The 20,264-nt window shown below is 44.8% G+C and overlaps 1 protein-coding gene across 1 annotated transcript in view; it reads right to left on the reverse strand.

The window, feature by feature from the left end:
- LANCL2 (LanC like glutathione S-transferase 2) overlaps positions 1-20,264 on the reverse strand; it is an 88,426-nt gene that overhangs the window by 37,167 nt on the left and 30,995 nt on the right. The window contains exons 4-5 of the mRNA XM_075315152.1: positions 15,320-15,467; positions 14,727-14,873 (exon numbers count right to left, since the gene is read on the reverse strand). Of these exons, the coding sequence (XP_075171267.1) occupies positions 14,727-14,873; positions 15,320-15,467 (295 nt within the window). The remainder of the gene's footprint in view (positions 1-14,726; positions 14,874-15,319; positions 15,468-20,264) is intronic.

Genomic DNA, 20,264 nt, shown 5'->3' on the forward strand with positions numbered 1-20,264 from the left:
CAGGGGAAATAATGCGGATTTCCCTGTGGAAAAATCTGCAGCATGTCAATTATTCCTGTGGATTTTTCCGTGCGATCCTATACTTACATGCCTTGGTAGAAGACACCGGAGTCACTTCCTCGGGTGCAGAGGAGCGCGGTGGAGCCAGGAGAAGGCAGCAGGAGGTGGACATGGCCTGCATGAGCTCCGGTCATGTGACAGCCGGAGCTAGTTCAGCAAACCTTCTTCTGCAAAATCCAGACAGACACGGCTGGAAAGTAAAGTGCTGTGTGATGGAGGTAAGTATGAACTCGCCAATCACTCCAGCACTTGTTCTGCATTGAGGATGCAGTGCCGAAGCCATGGTACTGTATCCTCAATGCAGAATGCCCTCAGGATATCCGCAGGACATACCGCAATACATCCGCAGCATGTAAACAGACAAAGTTGTGCTGCGGATTTCTGGGATATATCTGCAGGACACTTTCCCCGTGTTCACTAGAGTTGAGCGCGGTTCGCGGTTCTCCAGTTGGCGGCTCGAGTGATTTTGGGGGCTGTTCTAGATCGAACTAGAACTCGAGCTTTTTGCTAAAACTTGATAGTTCTAGATACGTTCGAGAACGGTTCTAGCAGCAAAAAGACAAGCTAATTACTAGCTGGCTTTCCGCTGTAATAGTGTAAGTCACTCTGTGACTCACACTATTATGAAATTTCAGCGTATAGTGTGCGGCAACAGCGCATTCAGATCACTGCTGTTTGGATAATGGCGATCGCCATTTTTATTTTTTTTTTCTTGTCTTCCTTCCCTAAGCGCGCATGTGTAGTGGGGCAGGCCAGCATGTCAGCCAATCCCAGACACAAAACGAAGTAAACTGTGGAGAGAAAAAGCGCAATAGGGTCTTACCCGGTATATATCCGGGGAAAAATAAAAAGGAATGCACTCACCTCAAGGAGTTGTGACAGTCACAACTCCTATGAAAGCTTATGTTGTTGGGATGAAGTCTGCTGCAGCCCCCGTGGTTGATAACAGAGAACAATAGAGAAGGGGTTTATGCCGCGCTATTCATCAGGATGGAGAACAGAGAGATGATCAATGTTCCTTTATTGTAGCTTGTGTCTACGCGTTTCAGGAGCTCTGCTCCCTTCATCGTTGTTTTTGTGCTGTATGTCCTGATGAAGGGAGCAGAGCTCCTGAAACGCGTAGACACAAGCTACAATAAAGGAACATTGATCATCTCTCTGTTCACCATCCTGATGAATAGCGCGGCATAAACCCCTTCTCTATTGTTCTCTGTAATCCCTGACACACACACAGCTAAGTGGACTTTTAGCCAGAGAAGCAACGGCATGTGTGATAGGATGTCCATGTCACATGTCCCTGCATTGTAAAAACGGACATTTTCCTCCAGCACGCCATTATCTGCCTTCTGCGTCTTGGTGTCAGTCACCGCTGGCGTAGCTCCTGTCTCCGATACTGCTGTGTGCACTCTATACACAGCGCTATACAGAATAGGGATAGAAGTTTCTATTAGTCCTTGTAAGGGCTAATACCGGCAGGGTCAGAGCCATAGGTGACAGTCAGGTCCGTGAAAACAGATTTTAACAGCTACACAAGATGACAGCGTCTGTGTAGCTAAGGTCAGGGATTTCCTCGCTGCATTTCCCCATTAGGAGGGATAGAAAGGCAGGCTTCCTTTCCTCTAATCAGACCCACAACCCTGCCACTGTACCCTCCTGCCCTTTGCACACTCAAGCTCATTGTTACTAAGCCATTATACTAGCAAACACTGAGGAAACTTAGTGGCATCCTAAAAGTGGCTGTTAGACTTCCATTAGTGCCCCACTGGTGCCAAGCTATTTGCAGCACCTCTGTATGACACCCTCATGCACATTTTGCTACGCTAATTTTATAGCAAACTCAGGGAATTCCTTGCTGCATTTCATCATTAGGAGGGATAGAAAGTGAGGCTTCCTTCACTGTCCTGGTACCCACAGAACACGGCCACTGTACCCACCTGTCCACTTTTTCCACGCTATTTAATTTGCCCAAAGAGCTGACTCTTTTTCTGCCTTCCTAAAATTGTCTGTAATACTAAGTTAGTGTTCCTTTGCTGCCAAGCAAGGTATAACACATGTGCATTCTACACTCCTTTCCATTTCTGGAATGCAATTATTAACTGCAGGTAGTCCAGCCAATCTGTGACGAAAGTGCAGGTGTGGATATAATGTAGCCTGCATCCAATGTTGGTTTTCTCGATGTGTGACAGCTCAACAATACCATCTGTTTCCACTTCCAAAACAAGTGATGACCTGCCAATCACACTCCCTGTTGCGTGTAAAGGGGTGGAAGTTCAGTGTGAAAAACCATGTGAGACTGCTGTCCCCACAGTCACAGAGGATGAAGAGCGAGCACGCATATGCACTTGATGGGGCAGGCGGTGGTTGCACAGGCACGCTAGGCCGCATTGTAGCACAGTGAAATTCACATTGCGACTTATGCTTCATTTTAAGTCGTGTACAGGGTGGGCTCCCCAGTATGCAGCAAAACCAGGCAACAGGAAAAGGACTCTAGGCAGTTGGGTTGATAAATGATTATTTAACTTTACCAAAAAAACAATAAGAACCATGCATACAATTTAAATAATTGAACAATCTATTCTGTTGCCTACTACCTGCTAATCCCTCTGCGTAGCAGTAATTGTGTGTGTGTGTGTGTGTGTGTGTGTGTGTGTGTGTGTGTGTGTGTGTGTGTGTGTGAACACGACTTACCAGTGGCGCATCACAAGAGCTTCCAAGTTATCTACCTAAACATAGACAAAACAAATTACCCCCCCCCCGAATACCCTTGTTAGCTGAAGCCTCACAGATAAGGCAGATGATAACGGTGTGAATGCAAACCACACAGCTCTGCAGCACAGTCATGGAAATCTTGAAAAGCAACAGTCAATGCAAACATGTATCGCTGTCCCTCTATGATTTAAACTGTACGTGACAATTTGACAGTGCAGAGGCAGCAAGTCTTATTGTCTATATAGTCGGCCTACCCAGAACAGATATGTGTTTTGCTAATAAAACAAAGTGTTGCGTGCCCGCGTTATTGTCTGGGCACAGCCTACCGTACCCGGGTACTGTGATGTCCAGTTGCCAGAAATACAGACTTTACGCTCCTCTCACGGTAAGCAGTATAGACAGCACCGTAAGAATGTTGGTCTGTAGCACAGGATGCTGCTCACTGGCATTACGGTACTCCTCACCAAACTCCAAAATGACTCCCCTCACAATTGAACGAAGTGTTTTCGCGGTGGCTCCTTGCTGTAACACACACCTTTAGCTTTTCCTTCTGTTCATAGACAGCATCTCCAAGTCCACACCCGAAGAGCAATTTCTCCTCCACGTCTAAGTGTGGAGAGGCAGCTAGTGCGCATGCGTGTGCCGATTTACCCCAGCCGCAGCCTAACTACAGTGTTTCGCATAGTGAGTATGCTCAGCCTGAGGCTAAGTCTTCATTTCGGGATACAGCGCATGCTCCCAAACTTAGTGCGAAAAGCCTCTTTGCACAGGTACTTGCACTCCGTGCCGGGTCTAAGTCCTGTGTTGTGCCTACACACCATGCTAAAGCTGATAGTCTTTTTTCAGAGACTGTATTTCATGCTACTGAGCATGCTCAGGCACTTACTGCATCAGAGACTAGGTCCGGTAATGAACTCTTTGGCCCTGCCCCTGATGTGGGGGGCCCATATAGACCACAGGGCATCAGGTGTCCTGACGATGTGGCCAGGCCACTCCCAAATGGCTTGCAGAGGCCCGCCCCTATGACTTGTCACCTCATTATTGATGGTCAGACGATGACTGGTGAGGAGTTTGTGTCGTGGCAGCCATGAGGTCATTATTGAAGTTGCGGTTCCAAATAGGACGCTAGTTATGCCACTCATGACGTGTCACTCTGCTTTTGTCTCCAGGAGGTGCATTGTGGTCCACCCTGATTTGGGGCGGACCCAGGTTATAAAACGGGCTGGAGCCAACAAGGAGGTGCGCAGTCTTCTATTATGCTCCGAAAGAGCACACCTCCATGTGTTGAACCCATTGCGGCTTTAGGCCAGAGGTAGGCAGGGATAGGGCGTCGATGCAGGCCGCCACCACAGTTGGTAACGCAGAACAGTTAAGACCAGCTCCTGTCCTACCAGTCTTGCTTGTGCAGCCCAGTGGCATTAACAGGCCTGCTGCTGCTGATGCGCCTGCTGTCCACAGGTGTGGCCCCAATGCACACGGTCAGCGTACTCAATGGCCCCTGTGATGTTAACAGGGAGTTCCTGGGCTGGGTGGGTGTGTGGACCCTGTGACGGTAACAGGGCTCCCAGTCTCCAGATCCGAGTGGCGTCTAACTCGGTTCAGGCTACTATTAGTTTCATAGCCACACAGCTCTGTGTCCTCCACCTAACCTTCCAGTTGCCAACCTCTCCTTTTCCATCTGGGAGCACGGTGGACACTGACTGCTGATGGGGATATATACCTTTCTCTTTCTTTTCTTATTAATTTTCGTTATATAGCGGTAACATAGTATATACCACCTTATCCAAATCTGCCAGTCCCACCGTAACAGATGGTGTTTCTTCAGCAAATGTTACTTTTGCTTAACCACCAAACCCACGGACAAAAACTTTTTTCCCCTTTCCAACACACCTGTTCTCCTTTCCACCAGCATCTGTCCTTTTTCAACTCATTTTGTATATGACCAAAAGTGCAACTCTGCAGGGACACCAAACTCAATGCCATCTCAGCACAGCAGCCAGCCCTCGGTCCCTCAGATGTGGACAAGTAAAAGCCCATTTCCTCCTATCCATGACAAAGCGTTGAGATTCACTATGTGCAGCACTGGTGTTTAGTGGAAAAGCAGATCTAAGATTGCGTACCACATTCTGCAGATACTCCTGTATACGTGCGTCCCTTTCTATGGCAGGAATTATTTCGCCAAATTTTGTCTTGTACCGGGGATCTAACAGTGTGGCAACCCAGTAGTTAGCATTACTTCGAATTCGTACAATCCGAGGGTCATGTTGTAGGTAGTGCAGCAAGAAGGCGCTCATGTGTCTTGTGCATCCAGGAGGACCAAGTCCTTGGTGTGTTGGTGGCAGAGAGGTGAGAATCGTGCCTCCTTCCTCTGCCCTCTCCCCCCAACCTCGCACAACCGAAATGTGAGCAAGCTCTCACTCATCTGCTGAGTCTTCCATGCCCATCGCCAGTTCGTCCTCCATTTCTTCATGGGCTCCTGCACCTTCCTCAACACTTTTTGCTGATACTATGTGCCTTTGTTAATCCTCTCCCCCACCATGACTGCCGCCTAGGTGCGGCTGACTATCTGGACCTCGTAAATCTTGTTATCCCTTCCGCATATGACTCCTCCTGTACTTCCTCCCCTTCCTCTTGTCCCAACACCGGACTCCGAATAATGCTTACAGTGTGCTCCATCATGTAGATGACCAGAATTGTCACGCTGAGAATGACATTGCCAGTGCTAAACATCTTCGTCGACATTTGTAAACTGTGTAGAAGGGTGCATAGGTCCTTGATCTGACACCACTCCAGCAGCGTGATCTGCACCACCTCTGAATCAAGTTAGGCCAGGCTATATGTCATAACGTATTGCAGCAGGGTTCGGCGGTGCTGCCACAAACGCTGCAACATGTGCAGATTCAAATTCCTGCGTGTCGGCACATCGCATTTCAGGCGTTTAACCACCAGACCTAAAGACTTCTGTAGCGACGAAAGTTGTTGAGCTGCTGTGTGCGAACGATGGAAGTGAGCACATAGCGAGCGTGCCCGCTGCACAAGGCCATGTAGGCCGGGATGGTGTTTTAAAAATTGCTGGAGAATTAGATTCAACACGTGAGCCATACAAGGCACGTGTGTCACATTGCCCTGACGATGGCCCGCAGCCAGGTTTGCATTATTGCCGCACACTGCGGTTAAGTCATCAACGGAGTACACTCCGTCAATTTGTACTCCGGTCGCCAGGTGACAACGTGTTCCTTTCATGCATAGTGCTGATGATGGGAGAGAAGTTGATGCCAGCGGCGCAGGTGGACGCAGGTTATGCTCACCAACTGGGCTGCATTACCTTGACAGATGCAGAATCTCTGGCTGAATGTAGGTGGTGGGTATCTCACAGATGAAATACCATCATTCAGCTACAACCAATGGGAAGACACCACACCCTTTTTTATGCCCATCCTGTCTGCAGACCACTGCCAGACATAGCTATGAACCTCTGGTTACTTTTACCCCCAGTTCAGTTTTATGATTTTGTGTGCTTGTTACCTGACTACTTTTCCTGCTTGCTGTTTATGTACCTTGTTGGCCGATCCGCATTTCACCTCTGCTTGTTTTCTGATTAAGTCTTGGCCATCCCATTCTGTTCCTGTTCCTCAATTAATGTTTTGTCCCTGCCTGACTACTATTCTCTGGAACTGCAGCCTTCCACAGGTATTGATCACCTTGGGCCCTGTGTAATTCCTAATCCCTGTATAGGGGTTAAAGGGTTTCAGGGTTCTGAAGGTCCTGCTTGGTGAGTGGCTTCCCTCTAGCCTATCCTTTACAGCCCATCTGAGTGTGTGGATCAAGGAAGGCGTTACACCGTGCCCTCTGCAGAAGGCCATGTAGGCCAGGATAGTGCTTTAAAAATTGCTGGACAACCAGGTTCAACACATCAGCCACACAAGGCACGTGTGTCACATTGTCACGGCGAAGGGCCGCACCCATGTTTGCATCATTGTCACACCCGGCCTTCCCTGGCTGCTGGTTGAGTGGAGACAACCATTGATGAAACTTGGTCTCCAGAGCTAACCGTCCACAACTTCTCAGCGGTGTGACTCACATTTCCCATACATTTCAAAGTAAACATTTGACCGCATGATGGCATTGAGCTCTGCTGCCAGCATAGTAAGGAGGTGTGTGGTTTTCCTTGTGCGCAGTTACAAGGAAAGGTGCCCTGACCACACAGGGTTTGGGCCGAGGTGAAGGACCCACACGAGGTTGAGGAGGCAGAAGCAGTGTATTAACTTCTACATACAGAGGAAGAATTGATACAACTCGTGGGGACAGCAAGACTTGTACAGCAGACCCTTCTCCATCTCTCCCCATAGTAACCCATTGCCCAGTCAGCGACATGTAACGCCCCTGTCCATGCTTACTGGGCCAAGTATCTGTGGTGAAATGCACCCTGTCACACAGTTTCTCAAAGAAGCAGTGATGTTTGGTGCGACATGCTGGTGTAGCGCGTGCACGCCTTTGTTGGAGAAGGAGTGGCGCCTGGGCATCGGCTCTTGGGGCACTGCGATGGGCATCAGGTCTCGAAAATCCTCGGTTAAAAAGGTTGGAAAGGAAGCATTTTGGTAGCCAACAGTTTGCAGATGCTGAAAGTCAACCTCTAAGCCATGTCATGCCCTTCTAAAAGCATGTAAAACACAGCAAGGGGACTCCAACCACAGTCTCCCTTGTTTCCAAAAATTGGTTCACACACACCCCACTTGACTGGCATCAGTTGACCCCCATTTTCAAGATGAAAAAGATCCTTTGCATGAAGCACTCTCAAAAATACGCGTGCCTTTCGCCTCCCCTGGCTGAGCCAGGGGATGAAAAGTCCTCTGAGAGCCATGACTTGTTCATCTTGGTTCTTTTTTCAAAAGCGAGGGGACTCCAACCACAGTCTCCCTCGTTTCCACTAATTGGGCCACACACACCCCACTTGACTGGCATCAGTTGACCCCATTTTCAAGATGAAAAAGATCCTTTGCATGAAGCACTCTCAAAAATACGCATGCCTTTCGCCTCCCCTGGCTGAGCCAGGGGAAGAAAAGTCCTCTGAGAGCCATGACTTGTTCATCTTGGTGAACGTTAGTCTGTGCACATTGTCAGTGGACAGATGCGTGTGCTTAGCTGTCAGCAGACCCCCAGCAGCACTGAGGACACGTTCCGATAAAACGCTGGCTGCGGGACACAACAAGATCCCCAAGGCGTACGTGGTGAGCTCAGGCAATTTATCGAGATTGGAAGCCTAAAATGAGCAGGGCTCAAATTGCACAGTAATGGCATCGACGTTCCCTTGCATATACGCATATCTGTGTCTCCTCCTCTTTTTCCTTGTCCAGCTCCTTTGTTTTCACATGAGTATATGTCCTTGTCACTTTCCCATGTGTTTGTGTTGTGTTGTGAGTTGTTTGTCACCTTTTGGACACCTTTGAGGGTGTTTTCTAGGTGTTTTTATGTGTTTGTGACTGCCTGCCATTGTTTCCTATGCGGTTCAAGTGGTTCGTCGAACGTTCGCCAAACCGAACTCGAACGAGACCTCCGTTCGACGAACCGAACTCGAGCCGAACCACGGCCGGTTCGCTCATCTCTAGTGTTCACATAGCCTAAGACCACATTCACACAATAGTATTTTTCATCAGTATTTTGCCAAAACCAGGAGTGTCTTCAAAACACAGAACAGATGTCGATATATCAATTGTAGCTTCTCAGTAAATGCCACTCCTGAATTTAACATACAAATACTGATGTAAAAATACTGAGGTGTGAATGAGGCCAAATGCACAGCAGGGAAAGAAGTGCTGTGAGGGTGGCCGGTCTAAACGTTAGAGAGAAATTTTCTTCTATCCTCTTCTAGCACCAAGCTTGCAATGCTGATAGTGGCTTGTGGCCTTGTGAAGACTATGTGGTGTAAAAAAAAGTTAATGAGGTGTGTCTTGCCCCACATGATGGTGTCAGACCAGAGAAGAACAGCAGCACTCGAGACCAGATATTCTCATTTCTATAACAGATATTTTCCAGGGAGCTGATATTTGAATACATTGCAGATAATAGCTGAATTTCCCAAAGACGTGAAACATCTGAAGTGAAAAGAAAAAAAGGTTTAGTGCCGTGTTACCCAGTTGAAGAAAGATTAATTGATCTCAGTAAAAGAAAAAAACAATAATCTTGTAGTTATGATAGCTTTTAATGGTGAAAGTTTTATTGTTGCAATATATTGTTTTATTATAAATTTATAAGTTTTATTGTTGCTCTATATTGTTTTATTCTAATTTATTTATAAGTTTTATTGTTGCAAGATATTACAACAATAAAAACTTTCACACCACTAATCTAAGCCAAGTAAGAATTAAGGGTACCGTCACACTTTATCGACGCTCCAGCGATCCCACCAGCGATCTGACCTGGTCAGGATCACTGGTGCGTCGCTACATGGTCGCTGGTGAGCTGTCAATCAGGCAGATCTCACCAGCGACCAGTGACCAGCCCTCAGCCAGCAGCGACGCGTGGAAGCGATGCTGCCCTTGGTAACTAATGTAAATATCGGGTAACCAAGCAAAGCACTTCACTTGGTTACCCGATATTTACCTTGGTTACCAGCGCACACCGCTTAGCGCTGGCTCCCTGCACTTCTAGCCAGAGTACATATCGGGTTAATAAGCAAACCCCTTTGCTTATTTACCCAATGTGTACTCCGGCTACGTGTGCAGGGAACAGGGAGCCGGAACTGGCAGCGTGAGAGCAGCGTACGCTAGTAACCAAGGTAAATATCGGGTAACCAAGCAAAGGGCTTCGCTTGGCTACCCGATATTTACCTTGGTTACAGCTTACCGCAGACTGCCAGAAGCCGGCTCCCTGCACATTCAGATCGTTGCTCTCTCGCTGTCAAACACAGCGATGTGTGCTTCACAGCGGGTGAGCAACGTCCAAAAAATGAACCAGAGCATTGTGCAATGAGCAGCGATCTCACAGCAGGGGCCAGATCGCTGCTCAGTGTCACACACAGCAAGATCGCTAATGAGGTCACTGGTTTGTCACAAAAACCGTGACTCAGCAGCGATCTCGCTACCGATCTCGCTATGTGAGAAGTACCCCTAACTCTCTAAGCTCAGGTTGTTTGTTTATACGAGGGGCTGCTGCTAAGTCTTGGGTTTTGTGATCTTTTTTGTTTCTATGGTAATGAATGTTATATCACATGAAAGCCTTATGTGTCTAATATATGTTTTCAAAATTTTGTGTTTGTTGCTTATGGTTACGGATTCTAGTTTACCAATATGTCAACACAATATAGCACTGGTAATATAAAATATAACTTTTAATAATTTAATTAAAATGTAACAAACAATGACACCCAAAGAAATACCATAAAGTGTTTAGCACTAAAAACAAGTCAAAAATTGTCCACCAATCAGGGCCTATTCCTTTTAACTATGTCCTCCAAACCAATATTATAGTCAGTAGAGAACGCAGCTAATGATGTAATGCTGTGTGACTTTCTAACAGAAAGACATGCCCCCTGTTGTCTAGCAATATAATACCTAACATTGCGTTGTGAGCAGTGGGCGTGGCCACGTGACGGTGATGCAATACCATGTGACAAGTCACGTGATAGTAACGCCCCCTCCTCACGTAATGTGGAAGTAGACAACATATACAGTATGAACTTATAATTCAATGTATGCACAGACTTTGTAACTGTCTGGCTATCTGTGACTGTCTAACAGAAGGACATGTCCTCTAGTGCCTGGCAATACAGTGCTCAGCATTGCGTGTGAGCAGTCGGCGTGGTCACGTAACGGTGATGCAATACCATGTGACAAATCACGTGATTGTGAATAACGCCCCCTCCTCACGTAATGCAGAAGTAAACAGCATGAACTTATAACCCAGTGTATGCACTGATGGCATGGTGGAAACCACCGCCCCCTAATTGTGGCACGCACGCTGGTTCCTCAGCGTGTGTTCCACTGACATAAGGACCTGAGATCCCATACCCAGCAGAATTAGAATAATTGATTGATAGGGTGGGTCTGGCAGGTCATATAAGTCTCACATTTCTCAGATACCACTTGATCTTCATCTGGCAGCTCAACATGCCTCTGACATTATAGCCTCCAATTCCCCTGATGAATCGATACTTGGGAAACGCGTCGGGAGGAGGATGTTGAGTGTTACTGATTATTACCTGGGGTAATGTGTGGTGTGTGAAAATCCCCCCCCCCCCCCCCTCAAAAGGAAGGTAATACCAGTCTAACAGGTATGTGGTGGGATAGTTGGTAAGCACAGGTCCCACCACTACCGATGACTGTAATTATTTATCTATCACTTTAGCACTTTGTCTTGGCCAACCACTTCCCTCCGAAATCCCTTAGTTATGCAAATGTCTGCAATGAATGAATTTTTGATATAGTCATTTGTTTTTGCACATAGGCACCTTGAAAGAGTGATACTCTTTGGGCATTAGTGCAATTATGAAGGAGGGATTACTTGATTACTGCACAACGTCACTTTAATATTGTTTTCTGGCATTATAGAGTGCATGTAATATTGGTTTGGAGGGCATAGTTAAAAGGAATAGGCCCTGATTGGTGGGCAATTTTTGACTTGTTTTTAGTGCTAAACACTTTATGGTATTTCTTTGGGTGTCGTTGTTTGTTACATTTTAATTAAATTATTAAAAGTTATGTTTTATATTACCAGTGCTATATTTTGTTGCTTATGGCAAGTGTTCTACGCACGCAGGAAAACAAAATGTCGGAGTCTAATGCGATATTCAGAGCAACTGAGAGCAGAGGAGTGATAAAATTCTTGTATCTGCAAGGAAAGTCCGAGAAGGATATTCATGTTATGTCGTAGACATTAGGGGATCAATGCCCTTCATGTTCCACAGTTAAGAACTGGATTGCCAAATTTAAAATGGGACACTTAAGCACCAATGATGAGGAACGTCCTGGATGACCGAGAGTAATTGTTGTTGTTCCGGAGTTTGTCGATGCTATGCACAACCTCATACTGGAGAATTTCAGCTAAAGCTTTATATATTGAGCCTGAAGAAGAGACCTGAGCAATCTCGAAAGCTTGCTATTATTACCATCTTTTCAGTTAGCCATTAAAAAGGTATCAACTACTGAGGACTTCAGTTCTTTTAAACAATGTTTTTATCTCTACTGGCTAACATTGTACAAAGATATATTTTACCTGTAGCTAAAGCAATAGCAGACATCATAGGGATTTCCCATGAACGTGTTTGTATTATTATCCATGAACATTTGGACATGAGGATGCGATCTGCAAAGTGGGTCCCCAAATGTTTGACAACAGATCAGAGAAGCATGCGAGTGAGGTAACTTGTGGCCACCGCTGGATCTTCCAACTGTGACAGCAAGTCGCCCGAGTGACAGCGATGTAGTCACAGGCGACTTGCTGTCACAGTTGGAGGATCCAGCGGTGGCCACAAGTTACCTCAGTGACAGCTGAGCCGATCGTGCAGCTCTCTTCAGTAGCTTCGTGGAGCTGACAGGATCGACGGTGTCTGCTGCAGCTCCTGTCAAATTCATGAAGCAGAGCTGGCTGCGATGCTGGAGCTCCGTGGATTACGCCAGATATGGAGGGGTTTTTCAGGCTTAATAAAGTGGTGAACGAGGGTATTTGTTAGTGTTTTTTATTGCAAATAAAGGATTTTTTCAGGTGTGTGTGTTTATTTACTGTAACTTACAGATTAATCATGGAAGGTATCTCGGGGAGACGCCGGACATGATTAATCTAGGATTTAGTGGCAGCTATGGGCTGCCATTAACTCCTTATTACCCCTATTGCCAATGCACCAGGGCAAATCGGGAAGAGCCGGGTACAGTCCCAGAACTGTCACATATAATGTATGCGGCAATTCTGGGCGGCTGCTGACTGATATTGTTAGGCTGGGGGGCTCCCCAAACGTGGGCCTCCCCATCCTGAGAATACCGGCCTTCAGCCGTATAGCTTTATCTGGCTGGTATTAAAATGGGGGGGACCGCACACCGTTTTTTTTAATTATTTATTTGTTTATTTTACTGCACAGTATAGACACGCCCACCAGCTGCTGTGATTGGGTGCAGTAAGACAGCTGTCATTCAGCGTGGGGGGCGTGTCTGACTGCAACCAATCACAGGCACCTGTGGGCGTGGAAAGCAGGGAATACGAGATTGATTAATGAGCGGCCAGCATTTTCAAAGTAATTGTTGCCGCGTATTCTCTGCACAGCTGTTCCTCACCGCGCTGGTGATCGGGGAGCAGTAAGTATGAGCCGGGGGAAGAAACAGAGCGAGCGCCAATGTAAGTATGACTGCGAACATCATGAAAAAAGGTAAGTATACTGAATTAAAACAAAAAACATTGTTCGTTTAAAAAGGCACACGGACGAAACGTGCTGAACACGGACATACTCCGTGTGCGGTCCGTGCAGGCACGGACCCATAGACTTTAGCGGGTCCGTGCCTGTGTACTGCCGGCCAAAAACGGACATGTCGTCCGTGTCGAAAAGCGCACACACATACTTACCACACGGACGCACGCTCTGTGTGATTTTACGCGTGTGTGCCATCCTCCATAGAGTAACATTGGTCTCCGTGTCTCCAGTACGTGCAAAAACGTACCAAACACGTACCGGAGGCACGGATGTGTGTTGCGGGCCTAACACGGTACCAAAACTTTTTTCTTTTAACTTCAGATACTTTGTAATACTATGCCTGAGTCCTAAGTAGTCTGGAAAGCTTGGTTTGTAACATAATTTTATTTTATTTTTGTTAGCCATTAAAAAGGTATCATAACTACAAGATTATGATTTTGTTTCTAACACTGAGAGCAATCAATATTTTTACAACTGGCTAATACGGTACCAAAACGTTTTGCTTATTAACTTCATACCAAACACACATATTATAAACAGATGTTTATGAACCCAACAATTTTGTTAGATTCAGCTATCAATTTAAAGTGTACTCACGTATCTGATCTTTTGCTTCCTTGCCAGATAAACCAGTTCAGAAGTGTCTGTCCACAGTTTAGTACCCTTTCCCCTTTGAAATGAACTGAGTTGGAAGAAATAATTTGCAGCCAAAAGAGTTTGGCTGACAGCTATTGTCAAGGGTGTGTCATGTTTGACAAACAACTCTGAGGTGTTCATCTGCAGAAAGTTGCTGCATTTGGCGCACAAACTGCTTCTTGATATTCCATTCTTTCTTCCTTGATGTGAATGGAGTTCTATATATCTTCTCTGTTAGGGTTAACTCTTTCCCATTTTAGGACACTGCGGATATCTTGGTAGTTAAGCTGCAAATCCTTATCCCCACTCCCTGGTTCTATATACACCTGCAATTCCCCTTGGTTTGTTGCCGGTGATAGAGTTTACACCTATGCTGTCCAGATTGCAAGCATTCAGCTTAAAATCTCTTGTCGAAACACGGTATTGTATGTTGTTGTTATTCTTTCAAAGTAATCTTGCAGATAACGTGTCCATTTACATTCCCCTGTTTGTTTTCCCTGTGTGTTCTTTAGGTGTTAGAGGGGCTGACTAGTGCTCATTCTATCCAGTCACTACCTAGGACCTATTTCAGGGTCAGCCAGGGCCTAGGTATCCTGATCGACATATAGGTGTGGGACCTATCAAGGGCCAGCAGTAGGTTTTACCAGGCATCACCATTTTCCCCCTTCCCTAGAGACAGGGTATCCCTCTCCCTCTGCCTTTCGTCTGGTATTCCCCATACTAAGTGTGACAGCTATCTTCTGCGTGCTGCCATATTAAAGAAGGATATTCAATGTAATGAATCACTAGGAGTTAACACCGTCTACTTAGTTTTATATAAACTTTTGTGTATGTCCAATAATCCAGAATATTGGACTATTTGCCACTAGGAACACCAAATGAACAGAAAGGTACTGTAATACCCACCTCCCCTACATAAGGTTACCTGCATCAGTATGTAGTAGATGCCCGCCAATCCATGGGCCGCCCCCACGTACTGCTTCTTGTGCCACTGATACAGCAGAGGGCAGCGCTCTGTCTTGTGTTCATCTTTGGACAGATTCTTCCCAGAGTCAATGATGGCATCTACCAGCTATTGATAGAAAACATACAAATAGATCATGTAAGTGATCAGTTATTTAGAAATGTGCAATAATGAGATAGTAGCTCCAACTACTTCAGATATTCGGCGATCATGTTTTCGGTACTTTTCCTCTAGCTATAGTATGTGATCTCAGTCTCCATTATGCTTTCTTCTGACAGAAGGCTCAGTCACCGCTGATAACCTTGGATTTACACAGGATAGTGACAGAGTTATAAAGCTGCTTTCACCTCGCTGATAGTAGACTCATAATGAAGGACGATTAGCTCACAGAATAGTAGTCAGTTAATAAAAATTCAATTAATTCTGACCTTTCTTTTATCTTATTCGACCTCAAAGCTTCAGAAGGCAATGCAAGCATTCTTCAAAGGTCAGAAAACAAATACCATTAACGAGATCAGAAATTAGAAATGCCTCGTCAGCTACTTACTACTAACCTCTTTGATTGTAGCTTGGGGCACTGTGTCTGGACCGATCTCAGCATTTAGGTAAAGTAAAGCATAGAGGTAACCAGCTCTTCCGTACAGCAATTCATCCGGGAGCTCAGAGTCCGTGCTGACCACCCCTCGATGCAATGCCAATAACCTAAACGATAATGACCACAAAATAGACTGAAAAATAAGAGGCTAAAAGCCGTGTCATACACAGAGATAAATCTGCGGCAGATCTGTGGTTGCAGTGAAATTGTGGACAATCAGTGCAAGGTTTGTGGCTGTGTACAAATGGAACAATACGTCCATGATTTCACTGCAACCACAGATCTGCCAAAGAGTTATCTCTGTGTGTGACCGGGCCTTTAGGCATTCAGACAGCAAGGTACTAATCAGGATAAGAAACAATTTATTCTTTTAAACACTCTCTACTTTTTAATTTACAACAATGATTTTAGATTATTTTTGTGACAGTTTTTCCAGGAGATCAGTTCATTATGCAAAGCTGCTCTAATCTGGCTTTCTCTCACTATAAAGGCCCTGTCACACACAATGAGATCGCTAACGAGATCGTTGCTGAGTCACAGCTTCTGTGATGTAGTAATGATCTCTTCAGCAATCTCGTTATGTGTGACACCCACCACGATCAGGCCCCTGCTGTGAGATCGCTAGTCGTTGCCAAATGGTCCAGACCATTTTCTTCAAAGGCGATTTCCTGCTGGGCTGGACGCATTGCTGTGTTTGACGCCTACCAACGACCTCATTGACGATTGCGAACCTTCCCACGGTTGACGAGCATACAAGAATTGGCCAATTTATTGCTAACTACCTTAATATTTCTAAGTATATTCCAAATAGGATTAATACAGTTTAAATGTAATATATTCTATGTTGGCATATATGCTAGTGCTTACAGAGTGCTGCTTTATTCTTTTGTTTCTGTTTTTTGTGTATATAGTAGGCTATGTTGATGCTCATGCTGTATATATATGAGGGTAAGTGTGGCTCATAATGTATATAGGAGGTTATGTGTGGGCTCATAAATTATACAGGAGGCTACGCGGGGTCTCATGCAATATTTACGAGGATATATGGGGTCATAATATGTATAGGAGGCATTTTTTCCACATTTGGCTGAAACTTTTGGACAATTTATATATATATATATATATATATATATATATATTATATATATATATACATTTATATACACACACACACAGTCAGGGCAGCAAGTGTTGGCACCCTTAAAACTGTTCCAGAACATTAGGTATCTCTCTTAGAAGATTTTTGAAATCATACTTTTTGTTATACACTAGAGAACAAAAAAAAGAGAAGAGAACTGTCTGAGGACTTGAAACCAAAACTGTTGAAATATATCAACAATCTCAAGGTTACAAGTCCATCTCCAGAGATTTTGATGTTCCTTTGTCCACGGTGCGCAACATAATCAAGAAGGTAACAAATTTGCTAAAATGGTTGCAGGTTGCAACACAGGACAGTCTGGATGGTGGATAAGCAGCCCTAATCAAGTTCCAAAGAAATTCAAGCTGTCCTGCAGGCTCAGGGTGCATCAGCGTTAGCGCAAACTATTCGTCAACACCTGAAATTAAACGCTATGGCAGAAGACCCAGGAGGATCCCACTACAGGCACAGAGACATAAAATGCTAGACTGCCAAATTGTATGTAAGTAAGCCAAAATCTTTTTCATCTTACAGATGAGACCAAGATAGTAGAATGTTGTGCTTACCAAAAATCTCTGAGTAAAGAACACAGTACCTATAGTCAAATATGGTGGAGGTCCAAATATGTTTTGTGGTTGTTTTGCTGCCCCTGGCACTGTTTGGCTTGACTGTGTGCAAGGCATCATGAAATCTGAAGATTATCAAAGTATTTTGGGTTGCAATTTAGTGCCAAGTGGCCAGAAATGAGTCTGCATCTACTGTAAATCCGATTGAACCCCTGTGGAGAGATCTTAAAATTGCTGTTGAGAGAAGGCGCACTTCAAATATGAGACACAAGAAGTAGTTTGCAAAAGAAGAGTGATATAATATTTCAGTTGAGAGGTGTAAGAAGATTGTTGATGATTATAGGAAGCGATTGATTGTAGTTATTTGAAATGATGTTCAACCAGATATTAAGTTGAGGGAGCTAACAATTTTGTCTGGTCCATTTTTGGACTTTTGTGTGAAATGTCTAATTTCTCCTTTTTTTCTTTGTTTTTGTGTTGTCGCAATACACAGAAAGGAAATAAACATATGTATAACAAAACATGTGAATGCCGCACCCACTTATCACTTAACCATGCCTTCTTGTAGAACAAGGCACAAAAACCACATAATGTGATGCAAATTTTTGAGCCCAAATCAAGCCACAATTCTAGTGCCTTCAGCTTATTCCTTTTTCCCCCATTGTCTGTGTAAGGGAAGACAAAGGATTTTCTGCACCAGAACATTAGAAGGAAATTGGTGCTCTTTGGCAACAAATTTGAGGTCTGACCTTTATTTATAATATAAAATTACCGGTAAAAAAATGTTAAAAAGAATGCTAGAAAGCTGTGGTGTGGTCAGAATGCCTAGGATTTTATCCCCTGTGATACTGATATGAATTGCTTTGCCGCCTGTGCGAGAAGTCAAATAAAGTTGGTGGAGGACAGTTAAGTGGGAATCCACAGTGTTGGAGGGAACGTTCTCGGTGTGCCCACCAACTCAACCATCTTCTCCAGACAGTGAAATAGTTAAGACGTAGAGAGGTTCAGCTGCAGGTGCCAGTGAAAACCAGCAAGCCTTTACATGCCAGACTCTGAAATCCCTCTTCCCTGAGGGACAACACTGTCTTTTAAATAAAAGCATCCTTCGCCTCACATTTCCATTAGCTAGAACAAACGTGCCTAGATGTTATCCAATATGAAACAGGGTTTTGGGTTTTTTTTTTAAGTTCTTGACTTAACGTAACTAAGGATTTGTATTAAGGATATAAATGGGATGTTCATGGATTTAGCTGCACTGCCATGAGAGAAAATCACTAGGGAAATTAACGTATTTCGAAGCATAATTAGCACCACCAAACACAAACAAGCCCAGTCACTTCAGATTACTGAATAAACCATAACAGCATTTTTATGGGCGAAGCTGTGTAGGGCGCGATTCAGCAAAGTCTGCCAGTGTTCATGCTGTACTATCCCTCTGCAGTCTGGTTCTGCAAACTGTGGACTCCTGGCATCTCCTCATAGGTGCCGGCTGTCAGGGTACGTTGGGAGTCGGCATTTTATGAGGTGGAGAACCACAGGTTGCTTATCCCTACTCTACAGGATACCAATAATTCAGAGGCTTGAAAATATACCAACATGCGCATGCCTGACAAAAAGGTGTCACAGCACACACTGCCAGTTTGGATTTACATATACTTGACTAACTGGAGTGTGACACTGAATTCTCCAGGGCTTACAGCAATATAACAGGAGAAGGTAGAGCAATAAAAGTTACTGATTCTGAAAGGGCTCTCTAAGCCCTATTCCAGGATACCATTAGTAATGTAGTAGAAAACCACCTGACAGATTTTGTTTAATGATGTTCTTTTATTTGTCCCAATCCACAGGCAGCATATAACAGACACTGACTGTATGATTTCAGCTATATATGGTTAAGTCTGAAACGCTGGGGTGTTTCATAGAAAAAAAAAAAGCATAGTTTACTAGCCACTGAGGAAAGGGCCGCATGGTATACTAGTTTGACAGGTGGGTCCCTGGCTTCTCCTTGCTTGCTGCTCTGGAATGACACCCTGAGTGTGTGTATAGGGAGAGACCTATCATTCAAGGGAAGTGGGCGAGGAGAAGCCACTGGGGACCTCTTGTCTGACTAGTCTTCTATGTGGCTTGGTCTCCAGTAGTTATTAATCTATGCTTTTCTTGGAAATGCTGCATTCTTGTAGTGTGAAACAAACATGTGTGTCAGATCATACAGTCAGTATCTGATATATGCTGCCTGTGGATTGGGCATCATGTGTCAGTTTCCATTTAAAGGAAATCGGTCAGCAGATGATTTTTTCTATTTAAATCCTTCACAACGTATGACATACATTTACGTCACATGTCATATCCCTGCTTTTGATGCGGGCTCGCATGCGGAGCCTGCAACTTTCCCGGCATATGTTGGCTGATCTGATCAAGTGACATGTGCCTCTAAGAGCTACGGGTGTATCGGAGGTCTGCCAGCTGCTGTTAACCAGTTAAATCCCACTGTCAATTTGACAGCGGGATTTAACACTCACTGGTTTGGAGCGTGTTATTTCCCGTTCCCATTGGCGGCCCCAAGACATGGGACACCGATTGGTTGTCATGGTCAGCTGATGACCCCTGTGTCTGTCAAGACGCTCCTTCTGTGAAGGCCAACTGTGCTCCAGTGTTCATAGGTAGTCATCACTTCTGCTGTACAGGAGCAGTGCTGTTGCACCACTCTATACAGCACAAGCGTTCGGATGACTGCAGCTTTAAGTCCCCTAAGGGAAGGGGTGAAGAAAACCTGTCATCAGGATCAGCCATGATAAAAGCAAATGCATGGGCATAAAGGCGCTGTTCTGGTGATTTAAAATACTCTAACAAATATACAGCTGCACTCTTAAACGCTAAGGAATGCAAACATTGAATATAAGAATTTGAACATGCATTACAGCTTTGGAAATAAATGTAAAAATTGAGAGACAGAGCATAAAAAAGGCCACTTTTATGTGAGCCCAGCAGCCAGCATCAAGGCATAGCTCTTTTAAGCTGAGTTCCTGTCTAATGCCTCTACCGGAGCTGAAAAAGCCTACAATTTTATGGGCGGGCAGGAACCTGCTAAAAGGAAATTAAAAATCACCTTAAGCTGGTGGGAAGGAAGTGTTTGGTTAGTCAGACGGCGTGACTCTATAATCTAAAATTAAAAAAAGTGACACCACTTCCTCAAAATTATG

Source organism: Anomaloglossus baeobatrachus, chromosome 6, assembly GCF_048569485.1.
Source record: "Anomaloglossus baeobatrachus isolate aAnoBae1 chromosome 6, aAnoBae1.hap1, whole genome shotgun sequence".
In the NCBI taxonomy this organism is placed as follows: Eukaryota; Metazoa; Chordata; class Amphibia; order Anura; family Aromobatidae; genus Anomaloglossus; species Anomaloglossus baeobatrachus.